Source organism: Eptesicus fuscus, chromosome 13 (assembly GCF_027574615.1).
Source record: "Eptesicus fuscus isolate TK198812 chromosome 13, DD_ASM_mEF_20220401, whole genome shotgun sequence".
Classification (NCBI taxonomy): domain Eukaryota; kingdom Metazoa; phylum Chordata; class Mammalia; order Chiroptera; family Vespertilionidae; genus Eptesicus; species Eptesicus fuscus.
The window spans coordinates 14,768,614-14,794,267 of NC_072485.1; the positions used below are offsets into that span (position 1 = coordinate 14,768,614).

The window sequence follows — 25,654 nt, forward strand, 5'->3', positions numbered from 1 at the left end:
AGAAGACAATAAAAATGGAATCCAAAGGACTTGGATACAAACATTCATGTCCATACTACTGACAGACAAGCAAAAATATTATGAAAAACAAATGACAGCAGTTACTATTTATTAAAACCTTTAATATGCCAAACTGTAAACAAAGTATTTCATGTGTTTTATTACAATCAGTGCTCACAAGATCACAATTGTTACTCTCATTTAAGAGACAAGGAAATTTAGGTTCCAAATGGCTGAGTGGCTTCCCCAGGTCACACGAACAGTAAGTGGTTGGGCCTTTTGAACCCAAATGTGGGACTCCAAACTCATGTGATTATCTGTACATTATGCTACCTCACTTCTACCCCAAACTCTCTGAATGCCAATCAGACAGGCTATGCATCTAATGCAGTGGTCGGCAAACTCATTAGTCAACAGAGCCAAATTTTTTAAACTTAAACTATATAGGTAGGTACGTTGTTATTAACTTAATTAGGGTACTCCTAAGCTGGCCTTTGCTTAAAAACTCAAGGGGCCAAAGAGCCGCATGTGGCTCGCGAGCTGCAGTTTGCCGACCACTGATCTAATGTGCTCTGAACTGATAAAACCTAGAGCTTAGGATCTTTGGTAAAACAACAAAAACATGTGCGGAAGCAGCAGGAGAATGTGGGAAAGATCCTTGTACCCTCGCTGGGGAGAGCCATGGTACATAGCTTGACTACTGACAGCATCTGAGCTTTTCTAGAAAAACTGCAGACACAGAGGGGCACTGGGCGGCTGAAAGGGCACCAGAGGATGGTGAATTCTGAGCCTCTCATATACCCGCTCTGAGTTCAGTGTGAATCTTGGGAAGGGGAGAGGGAGACTGTACACCACTGAAATGGATGTTTCTTCTGACTAGCATGAGATAGCATTAGAACTTCTGAAACAAATCTAGGCTGTTTGTGGCTCAAGAAAATCATTTGAGAACTTGGCCGAAGTTAAATACGAGAGCTAGTTTACAGACACAAAAGAAAGCCCTGAAATCAAAGGACATTTTAACTTCAGGAAGAAGAATTACAGTACTACATTGAATTAAAAGATGATGCATATGCTCAGCCGGTGTGGCTCAGGGGTGGAGCACCAACCCATGAACCAGGAGGTCACAGTTCGATTCCCGGTCAGGGTACATGCCTGATTGCAGGCTCGATCCCCAGTAGGGAGCGTGCAGGAAGGAGGCAGCCGATCAATGATTCTCTCTCATCATTGATGTTTCTCTCCCTCTCCCTTCCTGTCTGAAATCAATAAACATATTTTCAAAGGGGATGATGTACATATATTGTAACTTAGAAGATGTTATGTTCAAAAAACTCAAATTGATCTACTTCCTTACAAATCAAAGAAAACAGGCAGAATTATTAATTTTTTTTCTAAATACTTCTGCTGTCGTTTGGTGGCATGGTAGTGTCTTACATTATGTATTAGCATGTTGAGCGATGGTCTGAGTTTGTCTTTTGCCATTTTAACAAAAACAGGCAAATGAAAACTCTAATCACTGAGGAAATGGTGGTAAAGTAAATCAAAAACAAAGAAGCTACCCAAGTTAGGGAGGATACACGGTGATGGAAGGAGACTTGACTCGGGGTGGTGAACACACAATACAGTGTACAGACGACGTGTGGTACATTGTGCACCTGGAACCTGTATAATTTTGTTAACCAGTGTCACCTTAATAAATTCAAAAAAAAAAGAAAAAAAAAAAGAATGTAAACAATAGTGCTTAATAAATTTAAGCCAAAATAAATAGGTATCCAGTCCCAGACATTAAAAAAAAAAAAAACTACCACAGTATACTTAGAAAATCCTGCCATATTGATTTGCTTCTTTTTAAAAATAATGTTTTGTTATAGAATTTGCAGAAATCAGAATATTAGTTACTGGCAGAACTTTTTCACTTGGCCTCTGAAAAATGAAACATTATGACCACTATAGCTGTGTCACCTTTTAAGCAAGCCTGACATACACAGAAATTCAATTTACAGAAAGTGTACAATAAGCATACTACTATTTAATTTTTAAATGAAAAAGTACACCTACATCATTTATGTAAAAAACGTCCTATATTTTAGGAATGTGTAAGATGTAGAAAATCTTATATAAACGTAGCCTATCCACTGACGATAACGCAAGTTCTTAAAGAGGATAAAACACAGGCAATGTTTGTGTAAGAATACATCACAGTCTTCCTTGAAACAGAAAAGGCTTGGTCAAAACAAATATTCAGGGGGCAAAGGAGACATATGTAATACTTTAAACATACATGCTCATTAGAAGGTGCACATATTTTTGTACCGATATGTAATGATTTCTAAAATATACAGTATTCCCTGAAAGAACTGCGAAATCGTGTTTATAGAATGCTATAACTTATGTAAATAGCAAAAACCACATAGTACATGTATGCTGTGCGTGTCTAGGTAATCTCCAGAAAGAGGCACACGTTGAAAACAGTAGGCTCTGGGGAGACCTGGAGACTAGAGGATAGAGAAAGGCTTGTTTGTAAATGTTATCCTATTGCACCTACTGAATTTTGTTTTATGTTTATGTATCACTCTATTTGTAGGCACACTTTTATTAATTATAATATATTTTAAAAGAATTTTAATGATTTCACCAAGTTTTTTAAACTGAGGCTTTAGCCATAAAATATATGACTTAAAGCACCTTCATTATTAGGCAACTCTGTAATATAATATCAGAAGCCAATGAAAAATATACTCTCCTAAAAATACCTGTAATTTAATACTTTTCAAGTAAAAAAATAACATAATTTTCTTTAAGTGGAGCTGGAAAATAATTTTAATGGAAAAGGAGAAAATCTGGTAATAACTTAACGACTTAATGCTTTAAAAAAATCTCCAATTAAAAATATACTAAGAAAAATCCTTAGCTCCTGGGAGCAGCCCTGCCTTTCCCTTCTCCCTGCCCCCACCCCAGAAAAAAAAAAATCCTTAAATATCCCAGTTTTCTGATGCTTTGCTATGATACAAGCTATTATACATAAACTTGCAAAAAGCCACACAATTAACAATTGTTAGAAGGAAATTCTACCTGTACTGCTTGAGATAATGGCTATCCTGCTATGTAAAGTAGAAAAATAATTTGTAGTAAAAAAACTGTAAACTTAATGGCAAGTTAAATGCAGTAAACAAAAAAGGCCACTGAGAAAACTTTAATTATGTTTCAATATTGGCTATTCTAATATAAACCATTATCAATAAGATTGCTCATATTCAAAAGGCTTTATTATAAGAAAACCACATTTGTATGATATGAAAGAATATGCAATTTCTTAGTGGCAGACAACTAAGTCAACAAATCTAAACTATTAGCTGGCCTACGTAGTGATGGATTTATACCCTGTGGTGCTCCCCAGCAGCTGTAATTTACAAATGAAGAAAACTTTTTCCAGCCTTATTAGTTAATATCATGCTTATTTGCTAATTGGCACCTACCAAGTGACTTCTCATTTCTCTAACCCCTGCACATTTTATCTCATTTTTTCTTCCAGTATTCTACTATTTTACTTTCTATATCTTAATTTGAGTCCATGTCTCAACTCCCTGACTTAACAACAATTTCCACAATATAGTCACAGGGTCTCATCTATCTCCCATAACTCTAACAGTGCTTTGCATAAATAGAGACTACTGTGTGTCTGGAAGAATGCACGACTATATGTACTTATGTATTACTCTTGTTACTTTATGAGGGAAAATGCCGTGCCTCCTTGTCGTCTCCCATTCAGCATTCCTTTCATAACACTATTAAACTGAAAACTTTTTAAATGTCTAATATCTAAGAACTAAAGCACAATGGTTCAAAAATAAGTGGTGATAGAGAACGTTTTCTTACCTGTAGACATACCAGTAATCTGGATGACATACTTGCTTCCAGTCTTCCTAATGCTAGGGAACATTCCAAAAAAATTAATGCCAATCATCTCCTCTAAAGATGCAAACCTCCTTTCCTAATGGATACAGTGTCTACAGTTGATGCAAAGCCTTTGACACAGCTTATATCCCCCAAACTCATCATAAATACCCTTAAAACATCAGCTTGTCTTAGAATGTGATGTGTCCTAGTACATGAAACTAGATTATAAACTTTCGGTTTGGGTTCTAATTCTAGGTTTTATACTGCCTGGTACTCCATTTTTACAAAATGGAGGTATTTTCTAGGGATATTTTAAGAATGCATATAAACTACCAAATAATGATTTGTTTGTACCCACCAACAAAAACGTTTTCCATACTTATGATCAACTACTTTGAAAAGATATTAATATTTCTGGAGGGGAGGGGGGATGATAGTTCAATCAACTTAAAAGTTCTAGGAAACTAAAAGGAGCTACTGTCAAGTATTATCTACATACCAACAGTAAGTTGTTGTATTTTACAAACCTAGTGGGAGGAAAACCATCCATTTGTAACTTAGATTACCAAATATTCTATTTACCTATATTCAAATACTTTTATAGCCTAAAAATTGAGAAATATATTGCATTAGCAATTATATGGGGAAAATAACAAAAACAAGAGGAAAAAATACGTCATTTGAGCATAAGCAGATGCATCGAATCACACCTCTGGAAAAGCTAAGTTGATGAAGCATGATCAAATATGATCCCGAACTTGAGAACACCTAGAGAAATCTCCTGTTACTCAAAGCTGTCAAAGCCAGTGATTGTGTGTATGTTCTGAGATCATCTTCACTAAGCTGTTTTGGTGAATATTACTTCTTCATAATGATCTTTTAAGAACAAGTTTCCTAACTCCTTAAAAACCTGTTTTTAAAAACCCTTCAAGTATCTTCTAGTCACAACACAATTAGGACCATCTGAGCAGAAAGAATACTGACAGAACTGTTGCTGTAAGCATGCTCTGTGGTCAACTATAAGCCAGCACTAAAATGTAAAGTACACGGACACTGACCTTTGGGGTCAGGCATTACATTTGGGGGAAGACAATGCATCTGGAATAGAAGTGTCTAAATCTGACTCCAGAGAAATGTTCTGAAATCATCTAATTCAGAATTATGAAACTGCTTATAAAACTTAGACAAGAGGGAATAACATCTGGAATTAGAACTCAGAATCCATTTCTATTTTTTCTTGGGTGTCTCTCCAGTTCTTTTGTGCCACTGAAGAACCCATCCCCAAAAGATTGGATGAAAGAATAAAAATGGAGGCCTTAACTGTCCCAAAAGAGGTCACTTGAAAAATAAGCAGAAGGAAAAACATTACTACACATTGCAAACATGAGAGCAAGTTACACCCAGACATTTCCTTTAAGTTCTCAGAAGGTAGTGATTTGTCGTGACCACAGCCTTTCTTCCGGCTAATCACAGTACACGCAGTTCTACTAGGCTTTCTTTATTTTCTGAACTTCTCGTAGACCTTACGCAGCAGCAAGAATGTTGCTTTGGACCTAAGTTTGGTAATTGTTCCCTTCTGTCAGTCAGTCCCAAAGGCACCAGATGGTTGTAAATTAGACCCAAACCACCTGAAGCACAGGATTCAAGGCTCCATAAATCTGGCCCAACCCACACCAGCTTTACCATCCGCGTGAGTGCACAGTGACCCACTGTCTATTCCAGTCGAGACAGTTTTCTCTTCATCCCTCGACTCTAACCAGTGCACATCATATCCACCCTGGTCTGCCTCTCTTTAGTAAAACATATGCTTCATCAAAATTATTCTTCCTCCTTTAAAACACATGGAGACTAAAAGCACAGGCAACAAAAGAAAAAATAAATTTGGCTTCATCAAAATTTAAAAATTTTGTACATCAGAGGATATTACCAACAGAGTGAAAAGGCAACCCCAGAATGAGAGGACATTTGCAACTCATGTATCTGATAGGGGATTATTATCCAGAAAACAAAGAGCTACAACTCAATAACAACAAAAAACAAACTCAATTTTTAAAAAATGGACAAGCAAGCCCTAACCGGTTTGGCTCAGTGGATAGAGCGTTGGCCTGTGGACTAAAGGGTCCCAGGTTCGATTCCGGTCAAGGGCATGTACCTTGGTTGCAGTTGCAGGCACATCCCCAGTAGGGCGTGTGCAGGAGGCAGCTGATCGATGTTTCTCTCTCATCGATGTTTCTAACTCTCTATCCCTTTCCCTTCTTCTCTGTAAAAAATCAATAAAATACATTTTTTTAAATGGAAAAAATGTGAATAAAAATTTCAGCAAAGATATAAATATGGTGAATAAGCACATGAAAAGATTGGTTGAACATCATAGAGAAATGCATCCATGGGAAATGCAATTCAAAACCACAATGACATACCACTTTATCCATTAAAATAGCTATTATCAACAAACAAACAAACATAACAAATAACAACTGTTGGTGAGGATGTGGAGAAACTGGAACCCTTATGCACTGGTGGTAGGAATATAAAATGGCACAGCCATTATGAAAGACAGTATGGCAACTCCTAAAAAAATTATACATAGCAATTTCATTTGTGGGTATATACCCAGAAGAATTGAAAGCAAGGACTTGAACAGATATTTATACACCAATGTACACAGTAGCATTGTTGGCAAGTGTTAAAATGTGAAAGCAATCCAAATGTGCACTGACTGATGAAAGGATAAACAAAATGCAGTACTAAATACAATGGAATATATTCAGCCTTAAAAAAATAAAATTCTGAAAAAATAAAATAAAATTCTGGTACATGCAGTAACAGGGATGAACCTTGAAAACATTCTGTTAAGTGAAATAAGTCAGACACAAAAGGACAAATATTATGAATCCACTTGTAAGAGGTACCTAGAACAGTCAAATTCAGAGACAGGAAGTAGAACAGTGGTTACCAGGGCCTAAGATGAAGGAAGAATGGGAAGTTAGTTAATGGTTAATGAATAGAGATTCTGTTGGGATGCTGGGAAAGTTCTGGAGAAGCGAGTGTTAATAGTTGCAAAACAATGTGCATGTATTAGTATTACTGAACTGTACACTTGAAAAATGGTTAAAATTTTATGTGTATTTTAAACACACAAAAAATTCAAACCCAAACTTCTAACACCATTAAACTTCTCAAATATTTATACAGATTATTATGGATTATGATACTTGAATGGTTTATCAATTGGGTACAGAACAAATCTTCCTATATAGTTGGAAAAACTTAAAACTAGGCACTTTTTAAAAGGTATCTTTAACCTTTTGCACTCGGATGTCGAGTGTGACGGTTATTGAATGTATCAATAATTTGAAATATAAAAAAATCCAAATAAATAAGTTTGTATGAAAAGAAACTCCAGTTTTTTATTCTACTGCCGTGCTTTGTAAAATCTGGGGTATTTAAAAAATTAAATCCCGAGTAGAATAAAGGAATCGAGAAAAAAGCAAGTGAGTGCAAAGGGTTAAATACTGACCAGTGTTTAATATTTGAGCTATAAAATGTGAAGTAATTTATCAAAGAAAAAGCATACTTGAGAAACTATACTGTGTATTCTTATTCTCTCTCCGTCACTAATTTTCCTCTATTGATCTTCTTTACGTTGTAGTAGTTTCCTTCATCACAAAACTGCATCTTTTATCCAAAATAGCTAAAATTGTAAAGTAAATAATAATATAAATGGAATGATGGCATACAGATTCAAATGCTAGGCCTGAATTACAGACTTTTCAGTATAAACAACAGGAAAGGGAGAAGGATGTATTGCCTTGTGAGTCTAAGGCATACATGCATTTCCAGGTCTAAAACAGAAAAAACTAAAAGGGATATATTATGGCATACATTATAAAGATGCAAAAATTTCATATAATAAACCCACACTTTATCAAAAGGAATTCTTCCAAGGATTGTCACATAAATCTTGGAAACTCTGATCCCATATTACCACTTGGAAGACAGACTGTTGGCTATATTGACTAAGTAAAAATAAACTAAAACCAGTATCACTATTTTTAAGAGCAAACTAAATGACATGCATAAATATCAAAGTACATCTAAATTTTAAATGAACATTAAATAAACATAACATACAAATAATAAATTACATGATGGAAGCAACTGACTAGATACAAGCGTGGAGGAATCTGGGCATACAAATAATATGAATCAACAAAATGGTACTGCTATTTTAAAAACAATCTAGTATTTGTAACAGATTAAGGCAAATGGTCTAGGAGCTAAGGTAATATTTGAAGTTCCACATTTTTAGACGGGCCATCACAAAGGGTCATAGCCGTTCTAATCTGGCTTCTATCTCCCAGAACATAGCTGGTACTTAATGAAAGCATATTGGCTACATGAAGATCATTAAATAAAAACCTGGAACCATGTAGCAGCTAGGGAAGTCCAGAGCCCAACATAAACCTGAATTTAAAAGGTGTGCCACAGGGTAATTATCTCAGTCATGATCTTTGACCTTAAAATTCTGTGGAAAATAGTGATGGATACTTGAACTCCTACAGCAGTGTATGTAACCTGAAATCAGAAGTCTCCTATCACACAGTTAAAGAGAGGTCAAAATATTGAGGCAACCAAGCAAGAAGTTATGATTTCCAGAGGGAAAATAGCAGCTCTTAAAACCTTGAAAGATGGGCATATAAAAAAGTAGGTCCACTAGGAAAAAATGAGAGTTGAGATTATTTAAGTTGAAAAGTCAAGGGTGGAAAAGTGATAAGCTTTGATAAAGGAAACACTAAGAGCCAATTTTTCCTGGTTACCAGTGTAGAATGGGAGGAGTCAGGTTGCCTTGACATTTTATGAAGTTATCAAACATCTGCAGAATCCACTGGGCTTTTGAAATGTACTAGAATACTGTCATTCTACATGATAAACCACATCAGAACATTTGATGCATAATCTTCTAGTTTAAAAAAGTACAGAATAAGAAAATGCTAAAGATCTGTTCACTTAGAATGTAAGAAACCTGTCTACCAGTGTAGCTCCGTATTTAAATGTTTTCCCTTATCCTTATTAAAGACATCTAATCAGTTCAGTAAATTAATGCTAAAGACCCTAGCTAGTTTGGCTCAGTGGATAGAGCGTCTGCCTGGGGACTGAAAGGTCCCAGGTTCGATTCCAGTCAAGGGCATGTACCATGGTTGCGGGCACATCCCCAGTAGGAAGTGTGCAGGAGGCAGCTGATCGATGTTTCTCTCTCATCGATGTTTCTAACTCTATCCCTCTCCCTTCCTCTCTGTAAAAAAAAATCAATGAAATATATTTTTAAAAATGCTAAAGGTGGTAATTCCTTATACTTCAACTTTAAGCTTTAGATTAAAAAAAAAAAAAAAAACCTAATTGTTTTCATCATACATACAAAGAATGGGAGGCTTTTGGGTCTAAAATGTTTTTTATCTTCATTTCTAACAAGATCAAGATAATCAAAACTGAGAAAGTGGTAGGCATATTTTATTTTTAATCAGAATATTCATATTGAAACTCTTTTCTAATAATAATTGGGAGAGTTCCAATTCCTTAGAAGATACTTTGTAAGTGAAAATTCTAATTGAGAAAAATTCTGATTAGATACAAAGCAAAATCTTATAAAATTTTTCCCTTCCGACAGGATCAGAAGAAATCACTACCTGCCTTTGAGAATAGCAATAAAAAAGTGAGTTAAATATTAATATAGCCTGGCTTGCATGCTCAGTGGTTGAGCATCAACCTATGAATGAGGAGGTCACAGTTCAATTCCAGTCAGGGCACACGCCTGAGTTGCAGTCTTGATCCCCAGTGTGGGGCGGGCAGGCAGGTTCCATCCCCAGTGTGGGGTGTGCAGGAGGCAGCTGATCAATGACTCTCTCTCATCACTGATATTTCTCTCTCTCTCTCTCCTCTCTCTCCTTCTCCCTTCCTCTCTGAAATCAATAAATATTTTTTTTAAATATTGCTATAAACTGAGTAGACATTTGGCTTTTCCTATTTTCACACTTAGCTAAAATCCTGATTTCTGTTATCAAAAGAATCTATCAATTTAATTTTTCCACAGAATTAATAAGCACTATAATTTCCATATTAGAATAGGTATAATTTAGGGGAAAGAATAACTCCATGAGGTTTTTGCCATTTTTCCTAACCACTTTTCATTTTTAAGATGAGATTAATTTTCAGGAAATATACAAAAACAAAATCCATGTTAAATAACAACAGTGGACCTTAAAGGCATGAGCTTTTGTCACTTTATTGTTAACCAATGAATGTTATCCAAAATTATAGATGTAACTGTAACTTAATTGTACAACACAAAATTATGCTATTGGTAAAAGCCTGATGAAATTTACCGAATACTCATTAATATAATTTTACATTGCTATATGAACATGTGCTCTCAATTGCTAATAATAAAAGTTATAATTGGTTTAATCACTATGAAAATCCATATCGCAAATAGTTTTTCCTGTTTAGAAAAATTCACACAGCTTTAAAAATGGATTAACTCCATTTTAATCCTAATCTACAAATAGATTATAAACAGCCAATATAACTGGTAATTTTTCAACACTGATATCAAACTCATGTAGCAATGGTAGTGCACAATATTCAAAATGAAAAAAATTAATAAAAATCCACGTTTTCCCCTGTCATGGCAATTGCTTTAATGTTTTGGAGAAGCATGGCCAGAAGGTTCACCATGCCTTCCTCTATGTGCTCAAAGTAGAAACACTTTCCTCCACAGCGTTTTGAAGCATGTGCACAACCACTGTACAACAGTCACTTCAAGGTTAACCAGTTATATTTTGTCCTACAAAGTCCAAAAAATATATTAAATGCTACCTTTCCTTTTCATAATGTCTGCCCAGATTAATCCTTTTAAAGTCAGCAAAATCAAAAAAGCACAAGAGATATTTTCAGACACAACTTGAATCTACTGTGCATGAAAATGTCTTAATAAAATGGCAATTCTAATAGATAAATGTCAATTTGAATGCATAATACCAAATAAAAAGTAGCTGAACCACACAGAGAAAAAAAGGCTTTCCTTATTTCCAAATCCAGATGTTTACACAATAAAGAAAATGTTAGAACATGTGAATATTAGAACATCTTTCAAACTGGAAAGATTTCTTCTTAAGACATAATTGAACTTAGTATTGCCTAAAATCATAATTTCTAAAACAGGATTCACAAACCAAATTTAAGTACTCTTAATTAGAAACTGGGGAAAAAAAGCATAATGATTTAGGAACCAAATATGCTAAAATGATCATGTAACAATTATATCAAGAAATGAAGGTACAGAAACTCTTCAGATGGTACAAGGCAACATCTCTCTTACACACACACACACACACACACACACACACACAACTTCTTCAGACATACAACACCTCTCCAGGGAGATTGTATACCAGTGAGAGCTTACAATTTTAATACAATTCAGAGTCCCACAATTCAGCTCAACAAAAAGGCAGCTAAAAATTTAGCATTCTAAGATATTCTGAAGGAAAAAGAAATCTCAAACATAGTTGTTCATGATTGAAAGTACTACTATGCTTATAAAACATTAGCTTGAACAACCAGTCATTGCAGGTGCAGTAGTGAGGTAGTGTCACTGTCGCCTCAGGGGACTGATGTTTGCATATGCTGCTCTTTCAGGAAGGCCCAAAGTTTTTAATGATTATAATCAATTACCAACAAATGCGTGTTTTCTTTTAGTAAATGTCTGTTTAAACTAACCTATGAGAGAACAAAACTTTTTAAATCAGACAACTGTTATTTGCAGGTAGTATTTCACCAATACACTCTCCTAGGGCACTACTACCTGCTATCTACACCTTTGTGAATTGGTAGGCAAAGAAAACCAAAGGATGACAGAAAATGAAACACCAATCAATTCAGCTGTCAAAGATGACTGTAAGTAAGTACCAAATACCCAATAACGTAATACAACTGGGATTTTAAAAAATTAACCACCAGTTGCACACTACAGTTAAACTTTCTTGTCCTTTCATAATTCACAGCCATCTTGTACACAATGTTCAAAAACTGTGTACCTGTGACCTACCCTCATTTTAAACACTGCCAATGATCTGTATGGTAGCAGAATTATGGCTATGGGCATGGCAAGATATGAGAAGGGCACACTGAGAAAACATAATGAAAAAGAATGGGGAACTACATGCAGGTAAAACTGGAAAGGGGCAAGGGAACAACCTAATCATTCAGTAAGTCACCATCATCCTTTGAAATGTACACAGTGCTTAAATCACACCTACACATTTGTCAGACATGATAATTAGTGTTAACCTTCAACAGAAAAAAAAAATGGAAAATGCAAAATATGAAAGGAGATGATGAACACTGTTCTCCAGTCCCTGGCTCAAAAGAAAAAGAAAACCAAGCATGATGTCACACTGCCTTAATGCTGAAGAGCTCCCCTCAAATATGTCTTTTAGCCACCACAGTCAAACTGGTATAAGTGCTTTGGCAAGGTGGGATGCATTCCATCACATCTGCAAAGGCCTGCTTTTCTCTGTTGGTGGTTCAGCTTATGAAGAACATGTATGCAAAATAACAGCTCTCACATTGCTTCAAACTCATCAATACGTTGCTTTGTATTGCCTTGTCGAATTTGTCGCAGAGTCTTGTACTTATCACGGCCTGCTTTAACATTCTCAGCATGAAGAACATCATTTTGTGTTTTCTTAGTTTCATCTCTCGCTTGGGCTAATTCTGAACTTAATGCCTATGTTTAAAAAATTAAAAAGTATGAAGATTATTTTTCTTAGATTTTTAAAAACTTAAGAAAAAGGCTTAAAGACACTTTACACATAAGAAATCTGCTTTTTAGTACATTTAGCATTCAATTGTGAAACCTTTAACCCTTTGCACTCGCTTGCTTTTTTCTCAATTCCTTTATTCTAATGCTAACCGTGTCGAGTCACACTCGACATCCGAGTGCAAAAGGTTTAAAGTCCTTAAGTTTGTTTTACTTTTAGTAATCATGGGGACCGTGGTTAGGGAAGAATACACATGGCCTTCCATTTCTACACCCATTAACCATTATGATTTTGTGTGTTAATCTAAATTTCCATAACTTTCCCACAATACTTGAAATGACTACCAAAAGATTTAATGTAGCCATTACAAAATAATGTTACTCTAAGGTCTAAAATCTATACCATGAAAAGCTTTCTCCAAAAATCTTAATATATTTATTACAATAATAACCCTATTCTCTTTTTTTTAATATCTGAAGATTTCACCAATTAAAAAATTAGAGAACTTAATAAGAAAAAAGCCTAGAAATATTAAAATACCCTATTTTGATGTAATTATGATTAGATCAGCAAGTAAATAATTCAGATTATGTAATGCCATACAGGTAATCTATTACATTACTGCTTTTTAATATACTAGTATACTTCGTTTAAAAATTAAATTCATTTGTTTTTAAAACACAGCATTAAATATTTTCTATCTTTAAACATGGGTAAACCTAGAATAACTGCCTGGCTGGCATGGCTCAGTGGATGAGCATCAACCTATGAACCAGAAGGTCACGATTCCCAGTCAGGCACATGCCCTGTCTACGGGCTTGATCCCCACTGTGTGGAGGAGGCAGCCGATCAATGATTCTTTGTCGTCACTGATGTTTCTCTCTCTCCCTTCCTCTTTTAATAAAAAATATATTAAAAAAAAAAAAAGAATAACTTACTAGTTAAGGGCTGATCACACAAGGTAACTAACATTTGCTAATGGAGTCATATAACCAAAGAAATGATTGATGTGCCTGTAGGCCAAGCACCCACAAACTATCACAAGTCCAGCTAGTGTTAAAGCTTCCAAAAATCAAATATTCCTTTTTAGTAACTTTGTCTTGACAAATGAGGAAAATGAAAACTATATTTTAAATACGTATACAACTGCAAATTTTAAATACCTGCAGTTGCTTCTTAACACGCTCATTTTTCTGTGTTTCTGTTACACGTTCCTCCTCACTTCTATGGTTCATTACCCCATCACTTGATAATTCAGCACTAGCTTCAGCATTATTCTCATCATGTTCATCATGTTCATTTTCTGTTGGAGGAATGACTGGTGGTGGTGGAGGTGGAGGGGGGCCAGACATCACACTTTTTAACTCTTCTTTGGTCTTTTCCAAGTCCTCCTGGGCTGCATAAGCCTGAATAAAAACAAAAATAAGTATGTCGGCAACTTTAAAAATCAGTAACTTAAAAAAATCAAGTAAATCTTCCTAACAGAAACTATTTTTCAAATAATGAAAATAGGCCCTATTGATGAAAATTCTATTTTTAGTGAAGAATACCATCAGGTAGAAGTGACAGAATTTTTAAAAATGTTACTTTGGAAATCCTAATAAAATTATTGACTCTGGCAAGGATTATTGCTGCTAAAATTGTTTTGTAAATGGTTGATGAGAAATGGATATTAGTATAATGCCAAAGAATGCCACATTTAATAGGTTACATTTTTCTTTCTTTAGCCACAAGGGGGAAATTGTAACCAATGAAGGAACCAAGCTGTTATTACTCTAATCCAAATAATCAATTAAAATCCTTAATGGTGAGTTAACTAGATATTATCATCTGATATGATGCAACAGGAAGTATCCACCATCACCAATTACTTGAGTGATCATAATGTGCTGGTCTGCTTGAAAAGTTCTGCTTTACACTGTTGTTTTGGAGTAATTATTAATAACACCCCCTCCCTTTCACTTTCAAAAATATTCTAATTTGGATAATAAATTATATGAAAATCTCACCTATGAGACATCATAGCCAAAAACTTTTAACTTGAGTCCTTTAAGCTTTTAGGTCTATCTTCCACTTTACAGGAAATATTGATAATAAAAGGACAAAATGAATGACACCATGAAAAAGCAACTGGTCAAATACAAAAGGAGGAAAAATCTGGGTGCTTGCAATAATTCGATATCATAAAAAGAACTGTCCTACTTAAAAACAGGCTCAGAGCAAACAGATGCAATGCAAAGTTGTACTTTGGACACTGGTAAATTAACTATAAAATACTTTTTGGGTCAATTTTGAATATAGTCTGCCCAGAAATAAATCCACACAAATATGTTCAATTAATTGGTGATAAAGCAGACAAGAATATGCAATGAAGAAAGGACAAGCCAGGCCAGTGTGGCTCAGTGGTTGAGTGTCAACCTATGAACCAGGATATCAGGATTCAATTCCCAGTCAGGGCACATGCTCAGGTTGCAGGCTTGATTCCCAGTGGGGTGTGTGAAGGAGGCAGCCAATCGATGATTTTCTCTTATCATTGATTTCTCTCTCTCTCCCTCTCTCTTCCTCCCTGAAATCAATAAAAATATATGTGTTTTTAAAAAGGACAATCCTTCAATAAATGGTGTTAGAAAAATTGGACAGCCACATGCAAAAGAAGGAAACTGGACCACTATGTTACACCATACACAAAAATCAACTCAAAGATTTAAATTGAAGACATAAAACTCCTAGAAGAAATCATAGGCAACAAGCTTCCTTGACATTGGTTTCAGTGAAAATTTTTTGGATTTGATACCAAAAGCAAAGACAACAAAAATAAAAATAAACAAGTGGAACTATATTGAACTAAAAAGCTTCTGCACAGCAGAGGAAACCATCAACAAAACAATAGGACAACCTACCAAATGGGAGATTGTATTTACAAATTACGTACCTGATAAGGGGTTAATTCCCAAAACATATTAAAAACTCATGCAACTCAACAGTTTAAAACAGCAAACAATTTAATTTAAAAATGGGCAGAGAATTGAATAGACATTTTCCCAAAGACATAGATGACTAATAGGTACATGAAAAGATGCTCAACATCACTAATCAGAAGGGAAATGAACATGGAACCACAGTGAGATAGTACCTCACACCAGTTAGAATGGCTATTATAAAAAAAGAAATAGTTAAGTGTTGGTAAAGATGTGGGGGGGGGGGAGTATCCTTGTGTATGTACTGTTGATGGGACTTGTAAATTGGTGCCTCCACTATGGAAACCAGTATGGAGATTGTTAAAAAATTAAAAATAAAACGACCATATGACCCATCAATTCTACTTCTGGATATTTATCCAAAGGAAACAAAAACATTAACCTGAAAAGAGATGTGCATCCTCATATGCACTGCGGCATTATTAACAGTAGCCAAGATAAGAAAGCAACCTGAGTGTCCATTGATGAATAAAGGATTAAAGAAAATGTGTGTGTGTGTGTGTGTGTGTGTGTGTGTGTGTGTGTGTGTGTGTGTGTGTAGCTACACACACACAGAGAATGGAATATTCTTCAGTCATAAAAAAGAAGGAAATCTTGCCACTTGTAACATCATGGATGGACCTTGAGGGCATTATGCCAAGTGAAATAAGTCAGACAGAGAAAGACAAATATCATATGATCTCACCAATTTGTGGAAGGTTCAGGGGGAGATAGATGGTGATAGAACATAATGCAGTAAATAAATAAAAAATAAACAAACAAGAAAAAAAACACTGAGCTTATGAATACAGAGAACAGACTAGTGGTTACTAGAGGCAGAATTGGGCAAAATATGACAAAGAGTACAAACTCCCAACTATAAAATAAGTCAAGGGATGTAATGTACAGCATGACAACTGTAGTTAATAATACTGTTCTGCATATTTGAAAGTCGCTAAGAGAGTTAACTTAAAAGTTTTTATTACAAAGGAAAAAATTTGTAGCTGTGTATGGTGGCTTATTGTGGTGATCATCTCACAATGTATACAAATATGAATTTTTATGTTGTATATCTAAAACTAATATAATGTAAATTACAGCTAAATTAAAAAATTTTTTTGAATAGTCTAATATTAGATGAGATGAAAACTGACTAAAATAAAATAGTCTATAAAGTATGACCTCACTCTGAACATATATGTGTGACACACCTATGCCCCGGGATATTATTTTTTAAGTTTATGTGTTTCTATAAAATTCTAATAAAAAAGTGTAACAGGTAGGTTAAGAGTTTTATTCCTTTTTTACAATTATATATACATATATACATAATTCTTAATATATGAAAAACTTTCCTATGAAATTTAAACTGCTACAAAGAAAATATAAGAATGAAGAAAACCATATTCATTTTATTGTAGAAAAGTCATATAAGTATATATTTAAGAATTAATGTTATCTAAAGTTTGAATTAAGCTCTCATCATCTTATATTTCCCACTCCTCCAACTATAGCCTTAGTTTTCACTTTTGTGCAATTTCAGACAATAGTGGCTTCAAACAAATTCCCCTTCCCCCCCCAAAAAAAAAATCTCAGTATCATCTTCACTACATTCCTCTAATTCCACTTTATAACCAATCATCTGGTTGCCATGCCCTTTTGAATTCACCACAAAACGTCTCTCACAATTCCTGTTCCTCATTATTCTCATGGCCACATCCTTAGTTTGGGTCTTTAGTTCTATAGTAATCCTACTCACTATCTCAATCCATCCTTCACACTGACTGCCAACTTAATTTCATAAAACTACTAGTAGCCCTGCGCACAATCCATGCACAAGTAGCTCGCTGCTGCTTGCCTCAGGTGGCCACCTGCCCACAGCTGCTGGTAGCTCTCCCGCTGCTTGTAGCTCGCTGCCCCGCCCTCCTGTAGCTCTCCCAGCTCCTAGCTTGCTGCCCCGCTCTCCTGTAGCTCTCCCAGCTCCTAGCTAGCTGCCCCAACCTCCTGTAGCTCTCCACCACTTGTTATATTGGTCATGACCTTATGGTGTAACGGATAATTAGCATATTCCTCTCTTATTATATAGGATACTTGATCGTGTTACAATCCTGTTTTAAAATCTTTGGAACCCAACATCGCCACCTCTCCCAAATTTTCTGAGTTGCTTGCTCACTGGCTATCCTCAAATCTGTTGTGTGCTTTCATCCTTCTTACACTCATTCATTTCCCTCTGTCTGGAATGACTTCCTCTTCAGTCCTCTAACCATTCTCAATCTTTTCTACCCCAAAATTGAGTTTATTATTCAAGACCCAGCTTACACTTATGTTTCCTCAATACCTGCCTCATTCACCGCTCCTGTGTTTCCAAAGTACTTAGCTTACAACAATAGATTAATATTTACTACAGTACACACAGGTATCTTTCCCCTCTAAATTGTAACAGTATCCTATTATTCATCTCTATAAAATCAGTAGATTGCTAGGTAAAAGTAAGTATTCAATAAATGATAGTAATGAACAAATAAATGATTACTTTTTGTTGCCACTCATTAGCTTCCTCTTCCTTTTTCTTCTTGGCTACTTCTAGAAGTGTAATCCTGGCAGTGAATTCAGCAAGTTCTGCTGCCTAAAATAAACAATATAATTACGCAAACTAAAAAAACAATATATTTTCAATAATTCATATTAAGTCAACAAAGCTTATATGAACATGATTGGGCTGTTTTATGTTTTCCTAGTCTTCCATTTTAAAAAAGGTAATAATTTCTTTTAAGTTCATAAATATCTTATTCACAGTAGATCTAATAAGGAGAAAAGTGAAAGAATTTTTATTATTCTACAGACAAGAACTTATTCATGTTTCAGGACCAGGAATTCAAAATGTGCAACTTAGGAGCTATTTTTTAACTTTCATCAATAAAGTATTTGCTAAAGCCTACAAAAGAAAAAATTGTATTTATTCAAATCCATGATCTTCTAAGTGTCATGCCTATTCCTTATTATTTGCAAGTCCACTAAACAAAAACTCAATCACTATGGCCTTCAGTTATCTTATAGGAACTACAATATATTGTCAATTTATCTAAAGCAAAACATGCCAGTGACTTATGTGAAGGTTAAGGTGAATCTGAATCTTTTGTTAGCAACAGGCTTCATTTGTATTTTATTCTGTTGCATTTGTACGTTTATTTACACCCTTTGTTATTAAGTTACTTATATCTTTAGTTTGCTTTCCAGAAGCCGTAATAATATACTTAGTTTTACAAGGTTCACTCCCTGCTTTTTTCTTTTTCTCTAAGAGCTAAGGCTTCTTACCAGCTGCTCTTGATTCTTCATCTGGTCCGCAGCTTGTTTTGCTATAGCTGACTTGGCCTCCTCAGCAGCTCGACGCTCCTTTTCAAGCCTTTCTGCCTCTTCTTTTGCTCGTTTTCGTTCCTGGTCTAATTCCAGAGCTTTTCGAGTCTGTTCTTCTAGTTCTGTAAATATATACAAGCCCCACCCCCAACAACAGTAAATTCCAATTATACTCATTATCAAAAGAAGTCAAAATAGTAGCAAGGAATCTAATCTGTATAATTTTTTAAAAATTAGCACACCTGCAAATGAACATATACTTCATTTTTAACTTACCAAGAAGACTAGTAATTTTTAAAAAAATCTACATTACAATTTAAAAATTGTAACAAAGAAATGAAAACCTGCACAACTGTTTTTTAAAAAATAGTCTTTCCAGCCCTGGCTGGTTTGGCTCAGTGGATAGAGTGTTGGCCTGTGGACTGAAGAGTCCCAGGTCAAGGGCATGTACCTCCGTTGCAGGTTACCCGGCCCTGGTTGGGGTGCGTGTGGGAGGCAACCAATTGATGTGTCTCTCTCACATCAATGTTTCTTTCTGTCTCTCCCTCTCCCTTCCACTCTCTCTAAAAAATCAATGGAAAAATATCCTCAGGTGAGAATTAACCCAAATAATAATAATAATCTTTCCAAAGCTCTTCTTTCAACTTTTAATTTATTGGGTGGCACTGGTTAATAAAACCATATAGGTGTCACGTGTACAATTCTATACTACATTATCTATATACTAGAGGCCCGGTGCATGAAAATTCATGCACTGGAGTGGGGTCCCTCAGCCCGGCCTGCCCCCTCTCACAGTCCAGGAGCCCTCAGGGGCAGGAGGCGACCCGGCAATCAGGGGAAGGCGACGCCCCATCACACCTCTACTGCTGCCACTGCTGGCAGCGCAAGCCTCAGCTGGTCCTGGTTACCTGAGCCTCGGGTGGCCCTGGATGGCAGCCGCCATCCGAGGCTTGCCTGAGCCTCAGGCCAGCCCTGGGCGGCTGGGGGGAGTGGACTTGTATTGTGTATCAAGTCTCCTTCCACCACCATTTATCCCTTCCTTTGCCCTTTTCCTAGTAGAGTGGAACAGTGATAGAGGAGAGCAGAACACAGAGCAGGAGGCCAGCAGGGATCTACCAGGCTGAGAAGACAGATTTTATTTAGACTTTGGGGCTGCCAAGGCAGCCAAAGCTTGAGATGCCAAGATCCTGAAGAGGAGTGAATAGAAAAGTCCCCAAATCTGCTTGCTACTTCCCTCAAGATGTTTGTCAATTCCTAAAATATACACATATGGCTAAGACACTGCTAAACAAGGAAAAGGCAGCTGTAAGGCTAAACAGCTGAGCAAAGAGATCATCACTCTCTTGCAACTGTGGAATCAAAGGTTGGAGTTCAGATAGAAAGACCCTCACAAATATGCAGTCTTTCAGGTGGCACCCCCAAAGGACTACAGACCAGAGAGACCAACCTAACAAAGCCTGAGACCCAGTTCAATTCCATCAAGATAATCTCCACATATTCTGCCAAGCAAAGGAAAATTAAAGTCTCTCTAAAAGAAAATAACATCGCCCAGTCTCATACACAATGGTAGGCATTCAACCAAAATTACCAAGCATACCAGGACATGGGACTGAAAAGACAGACTATAGACTAAGTCCACAGATTATCCAGTATTATAATGGACTAGAGGCCTGGTGCACGGATTCGTGCACTGGTGGGGTCCCTTCGCCTGGCCTGTGCCCTCTCGCAATCTGGGACCCCTTGGGGGATGTCAGAGGTTGGGTGCACGGATTCAGCCTGATCCCCGTAGGCCAGGCCAAGGGACCCCACCGGTGCACGAATCCCCTTTCCCCTCCCCACTTCCCTCTGAGATTCATCAGTATGTTCCTTGTTTCCATGCCTGTACGTTAAGTGTCTGCTCCCTGGTGGTCAGTGCATGTCATAGCTACCGGTCAAACAGTCACTTAGGCTTTTATATATATAGATTGTAATGGAAATAGCAAATAAGGACATTACAATAATTCCGATGACTATCTAGGAGAGCTGGGGAAAAAAGCAAAGCATGAGGAAAAGATCCAAGTCCAGAGGAACACTTACAATAATGTAGAAAATGATCTTCACACATCTTACAAACCCCCTTAAAAGGCGCCAAGGGCCAAAGTCCCCTTTATAATGATAAAACTCAATGCACCAATCTTTACCGTATGGTATGAAGATATTCTCCTTTCCTATCTTCTAGAAACTTCATTTTACCTCTAACATTTAGGTTCATAATCCAAAGCCCATCCACAGAGAAACATCTACTAAAAATTCATGAATTCTCAGACACAGACCCAGATACACTACCAAATTTATTTTAGCAAAACAGTGAGCCACCAGAATCATGCATTGAAACTCTGCCCCCGCAAAAAAAATAAAATATTTATAACCACCAAATAATCAGCAAAACTGCAAGTGTAAAGAGCATGGGAAGCTCCTCCTACGCCCGAGGAGGAAAGGATAAGGAAAGAACATCTTTAAAAGCCAGGCTTGAGAGGTAGGGAACCCCCCCTCCCTAAAAAAAAGCTGCATTCAGAAACTATTATGACATCTTAAGCTCACTGAAGTTTGCAGCAAAGACATCCTAACAACTGATCTTCCTCTTGGACTCCCCATCTCCAGATCCTCTTCAGAAGCTCTCTATTCAGAAAAGGATTACAAATAAATAGAATGGAGAGCTATGGAAGATGAGAGGAAAAGTATAGCTTACACGGTAAACAGCAAGAGAAAACTCCCAACGAGGAATGGCCCAGGGAATACATCACCTAGGAATACAATAGGAGGAGAGGGAACATGCTGCAAAATAAGCAGAAGATCTGAACTGTTGACTTCCACTGAGAAGTCCAGGTTGGATTCCCCAGCCAGGTCAGGGTGCATGTGGGAGGCAACCAAGCATGTGTCTCTCTCACATAGATGTTTCTCTCTTCTCTCTCTCCCCATCCCCTTTCCTCTCACCCACTCTCTCTCAAAATCAATGAGCAAAATATCCTTGGGTGAGGACTAACAAAAAATACATAAAATATAACATAAAATTTTTAAAAAATAAAATGACAATAATAAAGTATAGAAAAGTTTCTTCTCAAAAAAACTTTTATGGGTTTATCTACTAAATATCAGGTCTTAGACATGGCCAGAATTACTGCATTTGAATGAGAATTTAGCATAATTTATAAGACAATCATACATATTTTAGGACAGCCTGGAAAATCTTTATTATTAGGGAAAAAAAATGAATGCCATTTGCCTTAATATGACTGACTTGAAATTATCTTGATAGGGATGCTCTATATTCTTTCTTATGTTCTATCTTCCTTATATTCCTTAGTGTTTGAGTAGTTTTCTGTGTGAAAATTATTAATATGTTTATTATACAGCCTAAATAAATTAGATTAAAGGATTTAGTAAGTAGCTGTTCTCTCAGAGAAGGGATTGTATAAATAAAAGTGCTATCATTCAATTTTTTCTTTAAAATCAGACCAATATCATCAATTTCTTCAAATGTTTTTTTAAAAACAAACTTGGTATATTCCATGATTTTTTTAAAATATATTTTTATTGATTTCAGAGAGGAAAGGAGAGAAATAAAAACATCAATGAGAGCGAATCACGGATCAGCTGCCTTCTGCACACCCCACACTGGGAATTGAGCCCGAAACCCAGGCATGTGCCCTGACCAGGAATCGAACTGTAACCTCCTGGTTCATAGGTCGATGCTCAACCACTGAGCCACCCCCACGTGGGCTATTCCAGGGTTTTTACAGCATTCTTCCTCTAAAAGTATTGCTTATATGATTCACATGGCATTAGCACTCATACCTCACTGTGTTAATATTTTTATATCTGCCAACCACAGACTTCACTCTCATATACACTATGTATTTACATTCCTAAAATGCAGCATAAAACAGGCACTTCATAAATGTCCGCTTTAATTAATGAAAAAAGCACCTAACATGGCAGAAACAACATGGAGCTGGAATTCAGGCCCTTATGCTGTGGCCTGTGAACAAGTCACTGCTTCCTCTGGACTTTGAACTAAATAGTTCCTAGGTCTTCTAGCTCTAAGAAGTGAGGCTTCTAATGAGTCATTTTTTCCCCTTAGAAATTATTTATAATCTCCTTAGAAATTGGAATGATCAACCAGTTTGTGGATTTATAGCAATCTTTGTGACTTCCTTCTCTAGATACCCATTTGCAAATTACTAATGTACTGCTCAAGAGAACTCCCCACTATGGGAGGCTGGTGTAAGGAAAGAAAATAAAATTTATTCAATGTTATTATTTAATAAACCTTAAATAGAATAATATCCTTATTCTATTTCCAACAGAACTAATGGCTGATTCTAGGAGTTGTCAGGAAAGCAGGCATTAATTCTCATTTTATAAAGTGTAGATTTCACATTAGCCCCGAGATACTACTCCTTAGTAAGGAGGAAAACATCTTATTTTGCTCAACACCATTTTTCTTTTGTCCTCCTCACTATTTGTTGTTTGGAAAGTAGTAAATCCTAGAGTTATTTAATAAAAACCACTCTCTCCAAATCCAATCTAACCTTTCTATACACTGTAGTATTTTTTTAAATTTTTATTTATTGATTTAGAAAGACAATTGATTTGTTATTCTGCTTATTTATGCTTTCATTGGTTGACTCTTGTATGTGCCCTGACCGGGACTCAAACCCACAATCTCGACGTATCAGGACAACTCTCTAACCAACTGAGTTACTCAGTCAGAGTCTAAACTGCAGAATTTTGTCAAATCAAAATTAGAGACTGAGTTCCAAAAGAGTTTACAGTCAGAATAGCTTAAAAATGCCTTAAATTACTTAGGTGTCTTACAGTACTTAAATTTCCATAAAGCACTGCATAAATTCTTTTGTTTAAATGCTAGAAGTATTGAAAATGTGTCCTTGTTTGTGGAACCCTGAACAAGAGAAACAAATTAATATGCATAGTCATTTACAATATAGAGTAATAGTACACTTGAAAATACTTATTTAAGTAATTCTATACCTAACAAAAGAGCAACAATTTTGAATCCAATGTAAAAAAGCAACTTTTACCTTTCTGGGCTTTCATTGTCTGTTCTTCAATTTGCCTTAGACGTTCCATTAGCTCTTCCTTTTCACGTTCTATTTTTTCCTTTTCTTTTTCTGCTATTTCTCTTTTCTTCTTTTCATTCTCTAATTGCGCCCTTAAAAGGAATTGCAATTGCTTTGTTACAAATTAATAACTAGAAATATTCACATGATGCCTAAGTACTGTGAATCAAATAAGAAGAAACTACAGGATCTAAGAACCAAGATGGCAAGGTAGGTAAACAAGGTACTCGCCTCCTCCCACAACCACATCAAAATCACAACAAAAATACAGAAAAACTATCATTCAAAACCACCTGATAGCTGGCTGAATAGAGGTCCTACAAGTAGAGAAGTGAAGAAAATACATCGAGACTAGTAGGAGGTGCACAGGCGTGGAAGGGGCTGGTCTGACACCCACATGTGGAATTTTTTTAAATTGGGAGGAATGTCTTGGCTGCAGAGGCCTCCCATGGGGAGCAAGGAGTCCCAGCACCACACCAGACTCCCAGCTCAGGGTTCCAGAGCTGGGAAGAGAAGCCCATGTAACTTCAGGCTGTAAAAACCAGCCAGGTTTGTGGTTGAATGATACAGAGGCTAATGGAGTCCCAGGCAGTTCCTCTTAAAGGGCCAGTGCACAAAATTACTTGGACTTGCTCTCTCTGAGCTCCTGCACTGGGGTAGCGACTTGTGGGGGATCCAGGGACATATAGGAAGAAACTGGATTGTCTGGCATCCGAGCAAGAACTCAGGGGCAGCTTTCTCCCAGACAGAGGTGTTCACAGGCATCATTGTTCTTATGCAGAGATCTCCCTCGTCGGAAAGCTGACTGGCAAGTGCCACATCTGAGTCTCCATCCACCTGGTTCACACTGTTCCCTCTGCCCTGGTGATTCCCTGAGACTCCGCCCCACCCAAGCTGTTTGTAGCAGCTTTTCCATATGAATGGTCTGTCCTAGCTCAGGCTTCAAAGTTTGCTCAAATCTCTCAAATAAGCAAGAGCTGGCATCAGTGTGTCCCATACCTCTCAATATGAGGCCACAGGCCCAGCACTAGCAGCAGCCTGTCTTGGTTCACTTGGTCTCTCTTAGGCACTTCTAAGCCCAACACAAGTAGCAGCCATCTGCAGATTGCTCTGTAGCTCCTGACCAGTGGCCTGAGACAGGGCACCAGCAGTGGCTGACTATGCACCTGCAGGGGAGCCCCAGAGCCAGTGCACCTGGTGGACAGCTTCAGACCATGCCAGATTACAACTCTACACATTCACAAGTGGCAAACTCAATGAGCAGACTTAGTGAGCATCTGCGTCATAAGGGTGTCCCCTGCACAGCAGCTCTTCCGCTGTAGTCGCAATTGGTCCTCACAGCCAATTGGTCTGGATGTCAATTCCTCCAAATGATGCCAAAAGCAATCAAGGCTCAACTACAACAAGACAGGGCATACAGTCCACAGAGGGGCTCACATAGAGTGCCCAGCTCAGATTACTGTGGAGGCTGAGCCACTGGGCACTACAGAGCACCTACTACACTAGG

At 36.8% G+C, this 25,654-nt stretch overlaps 1 protein-coding gene across 5 annotated transcripts in view; it reads right to left on the reverse strand.

The window, feature by feature from the left end:
• RDX (radixin) overlaps window positions 1–25,654 on the reverse strand; it is a 92,248-nt gene that overhangs the window by 15,813 nt on the left and 50,781 nt on the right. For 3 of the 5 annotated variants that reach the window (XM_054725759.1, XM_054725760.1, XM_054725762.1), the window contains 5 exons: window positions 24,109–24,239; window positions 18,989–19,149; window positions 18,207–18,299; window positions 13,880–14,122; window positions 12,522–12,682 (listed from right to left, as the gene is read on the reverse strand). In XM_054725759.1, the coding sequence (XP_054581734.1) occupies window positions 12,522–12,682; window positions 13,880–14,122; window positions 18,207–18,299; window positions 18,989–19,149; window positions 24,109–24,239 (789 nt within the window). Of the gene's footprint in view, window positions 1–6,688; window positions 7,589–10,161; window positions 12,683–13,879; window positions 14,123–18,206; window positions 18,300–18,988; window positions 19,150–24,108; window positions 24,240–25,654 lie in introns of those variants that run through there. The other 2 variants (XM_054725761.1, XM_054725763.1) reach the window with 2 other exon arrangements.